The 12,647-nt window shown below is 42.1% G+C and overlaps 2 protein-coding genes across 2 annotated transcripts in view; one reads left to right on the top strand and one right to left on the bottom strand.

The window, feature by feature from the left end:
• Positions 1-7,676, top strand: part of LOC147849597 (sulfate transporter 1.1-like) — a 41,651-nt gene extending 33,975 nt beyond the window's left edge. The window contains exon 13 of the mRNA XM_087337328.1: positions 7,651-7,676. The gene's annotated coding sequence lies outside the window, so the exon portion shown is untranslated. The remainder of the gene's footprint in view (positions 1-7,650) is intronic.
• LOC147849596 (uncharacterized) lies at positions 813-7,734 on the bottom strand. The gene is made up of 8 exons (XM_087337331.1): positions 6,040-7,734; positions 5,684-5,910; positions 5,261-5,593; positions 4,568-4,814; positions 1,986-2,114; positions 1,684-1,899; positions 1,429-1,555; positions 813-1,308 (listed from the first exon to the last, which is right to left on the bottom strand). Exons 1-8 carry the CDS (start codon positions 7,732-7,734, stop codon positions 1,076-1,078), a joined length of 3,207 nt encoding a protein of 1,068 aa, XP_087193457.1. The 3' UTR covers positions 813-1,075.
• Positions 7,735-12,647: the final 4,913 nt, after the last annotated feature.

The raw sequence follows: 12,647 nt of genomic DNA, 5'->3' as shown, positions 1-12,647 counted from the left end.
GCAACACTTTTGCTGTTTATATAAGAATTAATTCTTCACAAATCTGTGTTGATGCATTTTAGGGACAAGGATTACCATTGAAAAAAGCATGTTGCCCTCAGTACGAGTGCTTTCAAAAAAGCCATACCTCACACATTTTCATAAATTTGATATTTTGTGGTGTTCTGAGACAAATGTTGTCCTTTTTCTTTTTTCTGCCTATTAAACTCAGAAATACATTTTCTTTGACCATACACAATTGAAGTTTCTTCATTATTAGTCTATCAGTGTATGTTAATCACGTGGTGTGCACAGCCAACAATCATCCACTTGCATGGTCTTTAACATTCTCTCTACACGGGACAATGATCTGTCAATGCAGTTGTGAAATGTAAGTTGTAACAAAGCAATCTTATGTAATATGCATTGAACACCCAAAAAGCCCACGAAGAGGGATAGACATCTTTACTGTCAACAAAGAGTGAATTACATAATTACATTGTATTTTTTTATTTCGAACTGCCTATACAGCTTATTATAATCGGTGATCCAGTTGAATGCCAATTCACATACTGGCTAAAATCATAAGGTTTTCAGTTAATGATGAAGCATTCTTGTTCTACATTCGTTATCAGTTATCTTAACAAACATAACCACATCCAAAAACATTTTGTCATGATCTAGAAAAGTACTACCATTCTTTAAGAAGCAAAAAAGACCTGCAAGACTCATCAACATACTATTACACAAAAAAAACTAAACCTCTACTCAACCATAGATGAGCAGGATTTGCAAGATAGAAGGAAATGGCAATACGTGAAAATCCACTAAAATATTTTCTACAAAATTTGAATGTTGGCTTTATATTTCCATCTATGCCTCTCATATTTGCTTTTGAATGCATCTCTCATAGGATATGATAAGGATCCCTGTAAATGTTTATACATGAATACATCTTCACAAAATATATGATGGTAGCTCCTACAAGATAAAAAATCGTTCTAGACACAATTGTAGACCGAATTCCTAAAAGCTCAAAGAATAGGCGTACAGGCAAAATTGTGGATGAAACAAAATCAGCTAGCAAAATTGTGCTCTACAAGTGAATTTCAGCTGACTGCAAAGCTTTGTGGACCAGTTCTTTTTGCTCCTGAAAGTGGACTGTAGAAAACCCAGTTGCAGTAGCAGCAGATGGTGCCCTCCCAACATATTTGATGTCTTCATATTTGCCTCGATTCAAAGCCTGCATAGCAGAGGAGAGTCGTGGTGCAATGTAGGAATAGCCACCCATGTTCATCGGTTCTTCTTGACACCAAACTACCTCAGCATCTGACATAATGTTGATACAAGCACAACACATTCAGAATAATGACTGGAACATACCATCAAGTAGAGAGAAGGTTGGGTAAGGGATATTTTTAGTGTTATTAAGGGAGAGCATAATTTTACTTGGGTAGCGCTTCAACTCCTTTTGTACAAGGTCATAAGGGAAAGGGCATAATTGTTCTATACGGCATATAGCAATGTCCTTCCCTTCAGCCAAGTTGCTTTTTTCCTCCTCCAGTTCATAATACACCTGTGGCGTCAAGAGGGTGAATTAGGACTCTAAATAAGCTTATGGATCAGATAACAACCATAGTAAAGCTTTAGAGCTACTGACATACAAATAGAAACATCAGGGTACAGACACTAAACAGCCCACACCTTTCCAGAGCAGAGGACTAGCCTCCGAACTCCATCCTCTGTATCAGAAAGAAAGTTTTGATCCTTAATCAGGCATTGGAAACGTGTTCCTTGTTTGTCAAACCCAGGATGCCCTTGTACATCATCAAATTCTGTAAGGTTGGACTTGCAAGAGGGATGGCGAAGGAGATTCTTTGGTGCCATAACAATCAAAGGCTTACGAAATTCTCTGTGAATCTTTTGAAAGAAAAAAAAAAAGGCATCAGCAGAGTATCCTACTTAGCTTATTTTAAATTATGGATGGTAAAGCTTTTTCAACCAACCTGTCTGCGAAGCACATGAAAATAATTAGCTGGAGTAGTTACATTCACAACTTGCCAATTGCACTCCTGAACCTGTGTTCGCAAATATGGATCCATCTCTGGAATCACGAAGGGGTTATCATTACTCATCTGCAAAGTTATGAAAAGAAGATAACAACCATTAGGAATTAACTTTCTTTCACTTCTTTCATGTGTACACAAAAAATAACTGCATCAGTTTTAGTTAATAAAAAGAAGTCAAAGCTTAGTTTGGATTGCATAGAAAATGCACAAAACCAATAAAGCATTGCATATTGCAGATATAAATAAATCTGAATAAAATGCTTAAAAATGGTATAAAAACCAAGAGGACAAATACAAATCCAGATTTTCTGTTTGGCCTAATTCTGAGGAATTACAAAAACAATAGCCCACAACGATTTAGACTCTGCATAAGAAAACAATTTGTGGGGGTGTGCAATTCTAAACAATTACACCAAAAGTGATGTCAAGGAACAGGTGAAAACTCCGTCACGCTTAGGAAATCATGATATCTTTGTTCTTCAGCCCTGGAAGACCATGCATCTAACTGAATCTGCACATTTTGAATTGATTCACACCAAACTATGGCCAAAGTATCAATAGTGGATGGACCTGTACCCGTATTCGTAGCAGCAGACTGGAGGCAAGCCAAACTGCACGAGCATTGGGCAACTGACCACAGGTGGCAGCATCCAATATACTATTGAATAAGAGAATTTTGACAACTTGTGTTGGAAGAGGCAACTACTAGACTGCCACACATGGTGGAATTCGAAATTCCAGATGAACTACCCACCTTGCAATATGCCACTGCTGACAGCAGCAGCAATTAGGACATCCCGCGACGAGAAAGTGGGGTTAGGCAGAACTGTTGCCCAATGGGTATCTAAACCATGGCCGCATCATCCGAGTTCTAGAAAAAAATGTAAGCAGAGCTTTCATCCCATACTACATGCCAGAACCAGGACTGTCTCATGAAAACAAACCAATCTGAACTTGCCGAACTAATGCCACCAGAACTCATATGAAAGGAAAGCATTCTGCTTAACCACTAACCATGCATCAAGTATCGCACCAGAAATTTCTGGTAACTGAGCGAAATGTCTCCTAGCCATAACACAGTGCTCCCTAATGAAATATGCCACTAAACGTCCATTGCAATAAAGGGGATGCAGGCCCTACTTCCAACTTTCTCAATAACTTCATGAGACCTATCAAATTTACCAACTTCCATTCAAGAATAGGGGTGATCTGACTGTGTTACAAGTTACAACACCACAGAGTGAAACCAATGTCCAAAGTATGTGAGCCTTAGGTTTTTACTAGGGAGTTGGTGCTGCCAAAGAGTGGAACCTGAGGTAGGACCGCAGACAGAAGGTTGCTAGGCACAATGTGTTTACCATTATCCTCCTTCCCATGAACCAGGTGTAGGCATGCACGCATGTCAAAGTTTGTAAATGCAATCCAAAAGCAACATTGTAGGTTATGAACCATCGCTGATGGCTTGCTTTCTCCAAGCACAGAATGGGATGAAGTCCGAACCTTCCCAATGAGTTTAACAAATCTGCTACAAGATTTCAGAGGTATGCTGCAAATGATGGGGTCAACCGCAGTAAGAAGATTAATGAGTTTTTTCACATTACTGAACAGTTAATGCCCGAGCAGATGAATCATGGTGGAGGATCACATCACAGGTTGGTTTTCTTTAAATGAGTTTGGTGTGCTTCATGAAGTGATGTGGGACTTCTTAAACCAAAAAGGACGGCCTCCAGCACAAGGAGGGTTGAATTCTGTAACCTTACGGGCATTATGATTTCAAATAAGTCGTCCAAGGAATCCAAAAAGCTTCAACGAACAAAAATAGTAGAATAGAGGAGGTAAGCCATCTTATGATTTGAATGGTTGGATTTGTTCAGAATAGATATTTTTAGCGTCCAGTGTAGCAGAAGTGCAAGACCTATTTGTTCTTGGAGGAGTGAACCAAAGGGGGGGATGACTAAGTAGTGAAACTCTCCGTAGAGAGATAGATGCCTAAATTTTGAAGCTACCGCAGAAAAGCCAAACATCTAAGGCTAAGAAGACTACAGGAATAGAAAATAGTTCATCCAACCAACCAAGAGGCAAGAGAAGTTACGATCCAGAAGTTTCTCTTGGAATGAAGAGCAACAAATCAGCAGCAACTGAAACGACTGAGAAAGTTGGAAAATCACAAATCACTTGGAGGCCATAAAAAGCAGAAAGTTTTTCTTGAGGGTCAACAATAAGAAGCTTTTCAACAATGTAGTGTGCAGCTGGATTGGCTGAAAGTTCAGCATTGGGAATAACTGCATCAGGCCAATGGAAACCTGAGACTCTTACCAGCAACAAAACTCCATGGTTGAGCTGCGTCCACATTGATAGCCACCCAAGCTACTATATCATGTGAATAACAAAACACATGCTACAAAATATCCTCCGGCAATATTCTTGAACCACATTTGAATATAATCAATTGCAAATGGAATCCATAATATTTAGGTGATATATATTTGTATAATATATAGATGTGTGAAATGAGTTACCTGCAAAAATCTCTCTAGACGACCACTGGAATGCTCTGGTCCTTGTCCATCATAACCATGAGGAAGCAAAACTACTAAACCAGCTTGACGAAGCCACTTCGCTTCCCCACCACTTAAAAACTGATCAAAGATTACTTGTGCACCATTTGCAAAGTCCCCAAACTGGGCTTCCCATAAAACCAAGGAGTTTGGATTTTCCATTGAATACCCCAGCTCAAACCCAAGCACTCCGAACTCAGAAAGCGAACTGGGCCAATCAAACGAATAATTTTGTTTCAACCATGATAAGACTTAAAACTGTTGCATCGATGTTAAAAAGAGCATCCACTCGTTAAGGCTTCAATTGCAAACAGCTAATTCTTATGAAATTTTATTGCAGATCAAATGGTTGTTTCTTTTCAATACAGTAGCTTCTTACATATTGATTCGAGATTTTGATCACTTATATTGCTGAAGACTATTGACATGGTTGCAATAAAAACTCTCTGTTTCCTACCTAGAAAATAGAACATGGAATTTGGCAACCCATTTTCCGTATCATTATTTTGGACATTAGGTTCAGGAGAACTACTCTTGACTGACTTTATGATACTCAAATTGACGTTAGCTTGTCATGCTATCCACCCACCTCTTGAAATAGCATCATGCACATTATTAAGATGTAATGCCTGCAAACAGAGTAAGTTTTCATACCTGTTGCTGACTGTGAACATCTCTTCTTCCTGATTCATGATCACGTGATCAAGTGGACAATATTTGTCACCTGTTAATTGATCATGCAGCACAGAATGTCTGTGGCTGAATGTACCCCTTTCAACATCCTGACCACTCAATCGTACATGATTGCCCTCCACAATAAGCGTACCAAAAGCGAGAGCCTCTGCTGTGGCCCAATCCACGCCTTGTTCTGTTTCTATCATTTGCGCCCTTTGATCGTACGTTCTTTTGATAGTTCTATGTGGATGGAAATCAGATGGTAGAGTTGTGATGGACTTGCCTACATGCTTTAGAATCTCTGGCTTACAGCTATGAAAATAAATAATTGAATTAGGATTATTTTTAGTTTTTTTTTTTATCTATTTGAAAGTGATATATAACAGAGTTTCGGAATTATACCCTGTGTTCCTGATTCGGGAGAGTTGTTCCGGACCTTTGAACCCAGCCCAAAACGCAGATAGCCAGTCTCGAGTTTTTGGCACATAATCTTTGCAATTATTAAACTCCTCGTTTAAGATAGACATAACCTTATTATGCAGTTTGTCAACTTCCTCTTTTGTCATTGTTCCCAAATCTTTCAATCTGTTCTCATATAGATGTACGGCCGGTGGGTGGTTCCTTATGACCTGTATGTAAGAAAAGATAATTTTACAACTTTTGAGAACCTATTTTCTACGAAATCTGTACTTCTACAAAAATGAGAGGAATGAAGGCACAAATCTGTCCATCTACAAGGTAATTGTTGAGATTTCTACCTGATACATCTTCGGCTGCGTGAAAGAGGGTTCGTCAATCTCATTATGACCAAATCTTCTATAGCAAACTATATCCACCACAACATCTGAATGAAACTTATTCCTCCAGTTGGCTGCTAGCTCACAAACATGCACAACAGCTTCCACATCATCACCATTCACATGGAAGATAGGTGCATTTAAGGCTTTAGCGACATCGGTACAGTAAGGTGATGATCGGCATGCCTTCGGATCCGTCGTGAAAGCAACCTGATTGTTCACGACAATGTGGATGGTGCCCCCTGTGCTGTAATTTGGCAAGTCACTTAGATGCAATGTCTCATATACAACGCCTTGCCCAGAGAAGCTACCATCTCCATGCAGCAGCACGCTCATACATTTCACCCTTTCCTTATCTTTTGTGTAATATTGCTTTGCCCGTGTTTTTCCAGCCACAATAGGATTCACAGCCTCAAGATGGCTGGGATTTGCAACAAGAGACAAATGGAGTCTCTTCCCTCCACGGGTAGGCCTATCATAGGAAGTTCCTAGATGGTATTTCACATCCCCACTCCCTACATAAGTTCCACTTTCCCCATCAGGCTTTATTCCACTACTGAATTCGCTGAAGATGTGTCGTAATGGTTTCCTTACCACATTGGCAAGGACATTTAATCTACCCCTGTGGGGCATACCAATCACAATGTTTTCTACTCCAAGTTCTGCAGCCCTATCAATGAGCTCCTTCATTCCAGGGATCAGAGTTTCACATCCTTCCAAACCAAAACGCTTAGCTGCGGTCCATCGTTGTGCGAGAAAATTTTCGAATGTACTGCTCCAAATTAGCCGATCGAGAATCACAGCCTGTCTCTGAGGGCTGTAATTACGTGGAGCTTGTGTTTCTATTCTTTCCCGAAGCCAATTGCACTTCTCCCGGTCCGGAATGTGCATGTATTCATAGCCAACAGTGCCACAATAGGCTTGCTCCAGTCGGGTTAGAATGGCTCTGAGAGTCTGCACTGGGCGATTCTCTGACAAGAATCCAGACATCCGCCACACTCCTAAGAAGAACTCTCTATCCAAGTCGGCTTCAGTAAAGCCATAGAGAGCCGGGTCCAAGTCTACAGGCACGGACCGTTTGTCCATATCCAGAGGATCCAGCTTCGCTTTCATATGGCCGTTCACTTGGTAAGCCCTAACCAGAAGCAACAAGCGCATACTTTCCTGGATCGTTTGCCCTGAGACACCGGGCAGCGTGGAAGCAGCTTGGCCAGTGAAATTGAGGAAGAAGCTGTTCCAAGATTCATCCACACTGTGAGGGTCAGTTTCCCAAGCTCTCTGCAGCTCCTCAAGGTAGACACTGCTTGTGCCATCCAGGAAGTTATCGGTGAGGCGGGATAGAGGCACCCCTCTGGGGATAGGGGCCGCCGCTGCCTGTAGCTTAGACGTGCAGAGAGGTGGAGCCCCGTGTATGGACCTGGATAATACAGAAGAAGATATGGTATAGATAGGACAGGCCCTGCTACATTCTCTGATGAAGGCAGATGAATGAGCCGCTGCCCCTGAGACTGTGATGAAACATGATGATGGCTTCTTCTTCACAGCAGCAGCTGCTGTAGCTGTAGCTGTAGCTGTAGCTGTAGCTGTAGCAGCAGCACAATGGCGAAGGAACCTGAACCTGCCACTACTACAATGTGATTTCTTCATCATCAGCATGTCCGCCTGTCTGCTTCAGAGCAGCAGCAGAGGCAGCAGAGGCAGAGGCAGAGGCAGAGGCAGGCTACAGTAAACCAACCCGCAGCAAAATACACAAAATACTGTATCATATGTATGCATGTATGTATATTAATATATATGTCTGTACATATATATATGAGAGAAAATTGTATGTATGTAATGTTATGTAATGTAAACCCAGAGGAGAGGAGAGGAGAGGAGAGGAGGGAGGGGGGAGGGGAGGCCTGGACATGGTTTTGAATATTTGAACCACTCCAAGCTTCCTTGACACCCCAAGCATGTCACATACATACATATGTACATACTTCCTTCCTTCCATACATAACGTGTGAACTCTCTCTCTCTCTCTCTCTCTCTCTCTCTCTCTCTTGATGTTGTGAAATTGACGAGTTCGTGGGTGGGTTCTTTTGGTGTGCTCGTCGCGTGCTACAAAATGCCGATGTGATTGCGACATACACACAAACTCGGCTAAGTCTCGAACCCATTTATTTTACCTTTTTTTCCTATTGACACCACAATGACGTCTAGACGGACTAAGGAACATAAGGATATACAAGACGAGGCTATAAGTAAGGAGGACTTTTTAGATATGTTTAATCGTTTAACAAAAATAGAGATGGATATGAAAAAATGGGTGAAAGACACCGAAACCCACAAGAAAAAAGATAGAGAGGAAAAAGATGCCCTCAAGGCCGAAATAGAACAACTTAAAGTAGAAAACATCGACCTTAAAAAACAACTTAAGGACATCAAGGTATCTCGAGAAGACGGTGAAATATCCTCTATAGAGGATATAAAGGACGAAATTAAAAAAGTTAAAGAGGAAGTTAATAATAACATAGAGTTAGCTAAAACGGGTTGGGTAGATGTGGTTAAAAGAAACATTAAAAAAGAAATAAAAGATGAAAATATTGTTAATACCACCCTTGAAGAAGAGAAAATGCGTCAGGCCCGACGCTTAAATGTACGTGTCACTGGGCTCAAGGTGCATCCCCAAATGAGGACGCACAAACACTTGGGAAAATGTTAGGGTACACAGAGGCCCTACCTATCACCAAAGCATGGAGGGTCGGGCGTGACACAACTAGGAAGAGAGCCTTAGTCCTTCAATTTAAAGACTTAGACTCTAGAATCACTTTCTTTAAGAAGAGACCAATCCTTCGAGGAATGGATGGGGACCCCATCTATCTCGATGAAGACCTCACTAAGATGCAAATTGAGCATCGCAAGAGTTGTATGCCACGAGTTATGCAAGCTCGTAAAGAAGGCCATCGCGCCTTTTACCGAGACAGGCGAGTGATCATAAATGATCGCACTACTAATTGACGGCGTGTGGCCCATGTGACAGAAAATGCACTTAGGATGACCCTATGGAATTGTAATGGCGCACCTTGGGCACACCCCGGCCGCCTAGAGGAGATACTAAAGGTATCTGATATACTTTTCTTGGTAGAAACACATCAGAGCCCAAATAGAGGACTCCCACGGGTCGAAGGATTCCGTTGGGAGTCCGCTTTTACACAAACCTCACGTCGACACACTATTAGGGGATCTGGAGGTGTCGCGATACTATTTCGTAGAGAGCTACATAATAGGATAGAAATAATGAAGATAGACCCAGAAGCTCGTTTTATGTGGGTGAAAGTCTCCACAAGCAAAGACCATGCAGTATTTTTCGCCATTTGTTACTTTCCCCCAAAAGGATCCTGTTATAATATTGGTGGCTTGACGAGATTAGTCGATGAAGGAATGCCACATGGGCCTTCTCCATACGAACCCCTATCGGATGACATAATCCGATATTCTTCCCAAGGAGAAGTATTTCTTGTAGGAGACTTCAATGCGAGAACCCAATCCCGACAATGCACAGTATTTCAGATGAATAGAAACCTAGAAATGGTAAATGTTGATCCTTTAGACATAGGCACCACACGTAGATCAAAGGATCAAGGTGCGGACGCCACGAGCTTTGGCCATCATCTGCTCGAACTTGGCAGTCGGCACCGGATGGTCATATATAATGGTTTAGCTAAGTGGCCGGGCTCGGAAGAGCTCACATGTTTCCCACATGGAGGAGGGGAAAACACAGTTGACTATCTAATAGGGCACCCTAAAGCTACCCACATGATTAACTCCTTCCGAGTGGCCCCATGCCCTATTGGCGCAGACCATAGTTTCTTATACTTCGAGCTAAAATGTGATATCTCTAAGGTCACCAAGTCTAGTCAACCATGCCATCACACCACAATACATTTCACACATGAGCTCTCTGACATATACTCTCAACATGTTCAAGCCCATCTCCCCTCCCTTGATCCCTCCCTACTGTTAGAAAGCCTTAGTACAAAACTCACACACATCCTTCACTCCGCAACAGCTAGCAGTTTCCCATATACAAAACACTCAAATCAAGGTAGATCAGGATCAATGCCACAAAATAAATGGTATGACGAGGATTGTAGGGACTTACATAGACAACTTACAGTATCGCAACTCAATGGTAGTATTACCTCCATACAAGCTCGCAAAGAAATGCGTAAGATGACACGTCGTAAGAGACGAGCGTGGGAGGCATCCCAATACTGGGAACTCTACCATATGCTCATGAGTAGCGATTGCGCCACGGCATGGAAGAGACTACGGGAGCCAAGACCACAAACACCCATCGAAGATCCCGAAACTTGGCACACATATACAGAGAGACTTTACCAAATCCCAAACCAACCACCCATTCCAATGCCTTCCACACCCCGGCCTACCACGGGGACACTTTTCACGACCTCTAGGGTCATGAAGGTCATAAAGAAATTACAACATAGGAAGTCCATGGACCACACAGGATTGCGAGTAGAACACATTATATATGCGAGAGAGTGCCTAGCTCCCTTGCTAACTCTAATCTTCAATCGTGCCCTTGCGGAGGTTTTTCCACCACAGTGGACTATGAATACAGTGGCCCCCATACATAAAGGGGGGGACCCCATGGACCCAAATACATATAGGACCATTATGATAGGCCATACCCTTGCTAAGTTATATGGTGCAATAATGGAAGCAGAGCTTAGCGACTATATGGAGACCCTAAACCTTCGTGCACCTGAACAAGCTGGCTTTAGACGAGCCTTCTCCACTATTGATCATATCTTCACACTTAGATGCCTAATTGACCAAACTAAGGCTCGCAAGAAGAAATTATATTGTTGTTTTGTGGACTTCCGCAAAGCCTTTGACACAGTCCCTAGAGAGCGGTTGTTTGATAGACTTAAAAGCTTGAGGATACCAAATGATATGGTATGGGCCATCTACGCACTATATGAACAAGTGTCCGGGTGTGTCCGATGCCCAGGTGGCCTATCTAATCGTTTCACTAGCACTATTGGTGTAAAACAAGGTTGCTCCCTATCACCGACGCTTTTTGGGATCTACATTGATGAGATCACAGATTTTATTGCTCGTGAGGGAGGCACCGGAGTGGTCCTTGGGGATACGCAGGTTCGTATCTTGCTCTATGCGGATGACATAGTTTTGCTCTCTGAATCCGAACACGACCTACAGAGGCACCTTAATGCCTTAGATGACTTTTGTGTACAACGAGGATTGGTAGTGAATCTAGGGAAAACGAAAGTCCTTATCTTCCACACATCGGCCCAAGTTAGAGCTAAGTGTCACTTAACTATCTCCCATAGCCCAATCGAGGTGGTTGGATCATACGTCTATCTCGGAGTCACTTTTAGTGCCCGCTCAGGTAAATTTTCGATGACACAGGCAGCGAAGGATAGACTCACGAGAGGACATGCATCCCTCTCACTCCTAGAGAGACAATGCCACCAAGCACACTTTCAAGAGCCACAGACTAAAAGGTGGCTCTTTGACTCATTAGTGACCCCCTTCCTCATGTATGCATCAACGGTTTGGGCTCCAGGATTACCATCTTTCATGTGGACGCAATTAGAGAGACCATTGGTGATGATACTATCACGCCAACTCCGAAGCAAATCGACTGTACCACATGACATTATTAGGGCCGAGTTCACGTTACCCCCAGTGTTAGTAGAGGCACTTTTTCAACTTGTAGTCTTCATTGATAGGATACATAGCCAACCACATGATAGAATATCTCATCAAGCCTTTAAGGCCTCTCGATCATGGTATGGCATGATGGTGAGTTGGCTTCTTGCGAATGGTCTAGACATTAATAACCTACCTCCCCTTAGGTACAACCACACGAGTGATAACACCTTAATCTCTCATGAGGACCGCAATAAAGTAATATGCCAAGAAATATGGCAAATTTACACTCGGTGTAAATGGATCACCCCACGAGAGCCACTCCCATCTAAAATGTTGTACTATAAGAAACACTTCATGCACTTCTCTGAGTTAGGTTTTATCACGTGACCAAAATATCTAGATGTATTCTTACCACATGCACTAAGGGTTGCCATTGGACAACTTAGAATATCATCTCACCAACTTGAGATTGAGAATAGCCGTACTAGTGGAGTCCCTAGGGAGGAAAGGATATGTAGGTTATGTCACATAGAGATAGAGGATGAGTACCACTTTACATGCAAGTGTCCAACCTATGCCGAGATAAGGGTTAAATACCAAGAAATACTTGGTCCGTCTCCCACCCTCCCCAAACTATTAGATACTCTAGATATTAAGAAATTAGGTAAATACATTCTAGAGCTAAAACAACACAAAGAGAATAAGTTACAAAATGTTGACAATAATGTTGCTAATGATCACGAAGTAAATTAAAATGTTCATACCTCGCTCGTGTGATATCAGATTTTTGTGTTCAAACATGCGAATCGGAGCTAACAACGCTAGCTATGATATGGAATTAAAAAATCAAGATTTTGAAACTCAGGTCGAGAGACATGACG

This window comes from Azolla caroliniana, unplaced genomic scaffold (genome assembly GCF_043228905.1).
Source record: "Azolla caroliniana isolate FFs.n. ecotype wild unplaced genomic scaffold, voAzoCaro1.0.p SCAF_29, whole genome shotgun sequence".
Lineage (NCBI taxonomy): Eukaryota > Viridiplantae > Streptophyta > Polypodiopsida > Salviniales > Salviniaceae > Azolla > Azolla caroliniana.
Note: the sequence above shows the minus strand (reverse complement) of the source record. Positions and strands in the feature narration are given on the sequence as shown.

Excerpts from the sequence above, each read along its gene's own strand:
- LOC147849596 (XM_087337331.1), bottom strand. The coding sequence starts at position 7,734 with ATGCTGATGATGAAGAAATCACATTGTAGTAGTGGCAGGTTCAGGTTC. Across the intron at positions 2,115-4,567 it reads GTCTAGAGAGATTTTTGCAG|ATGAGTAATGATAACCCCTT; the intron begins GTAACTCATTTC and ends ATAACTTTGCAG. Across the intron at positions 1,309-1,428 it reads GGAGTTGAAGCGCTACCCAA|ATGCTGAGGTAGTTTGGTGT; the intron begins GTAAAATTATGC and ends ACATTATGTCAG.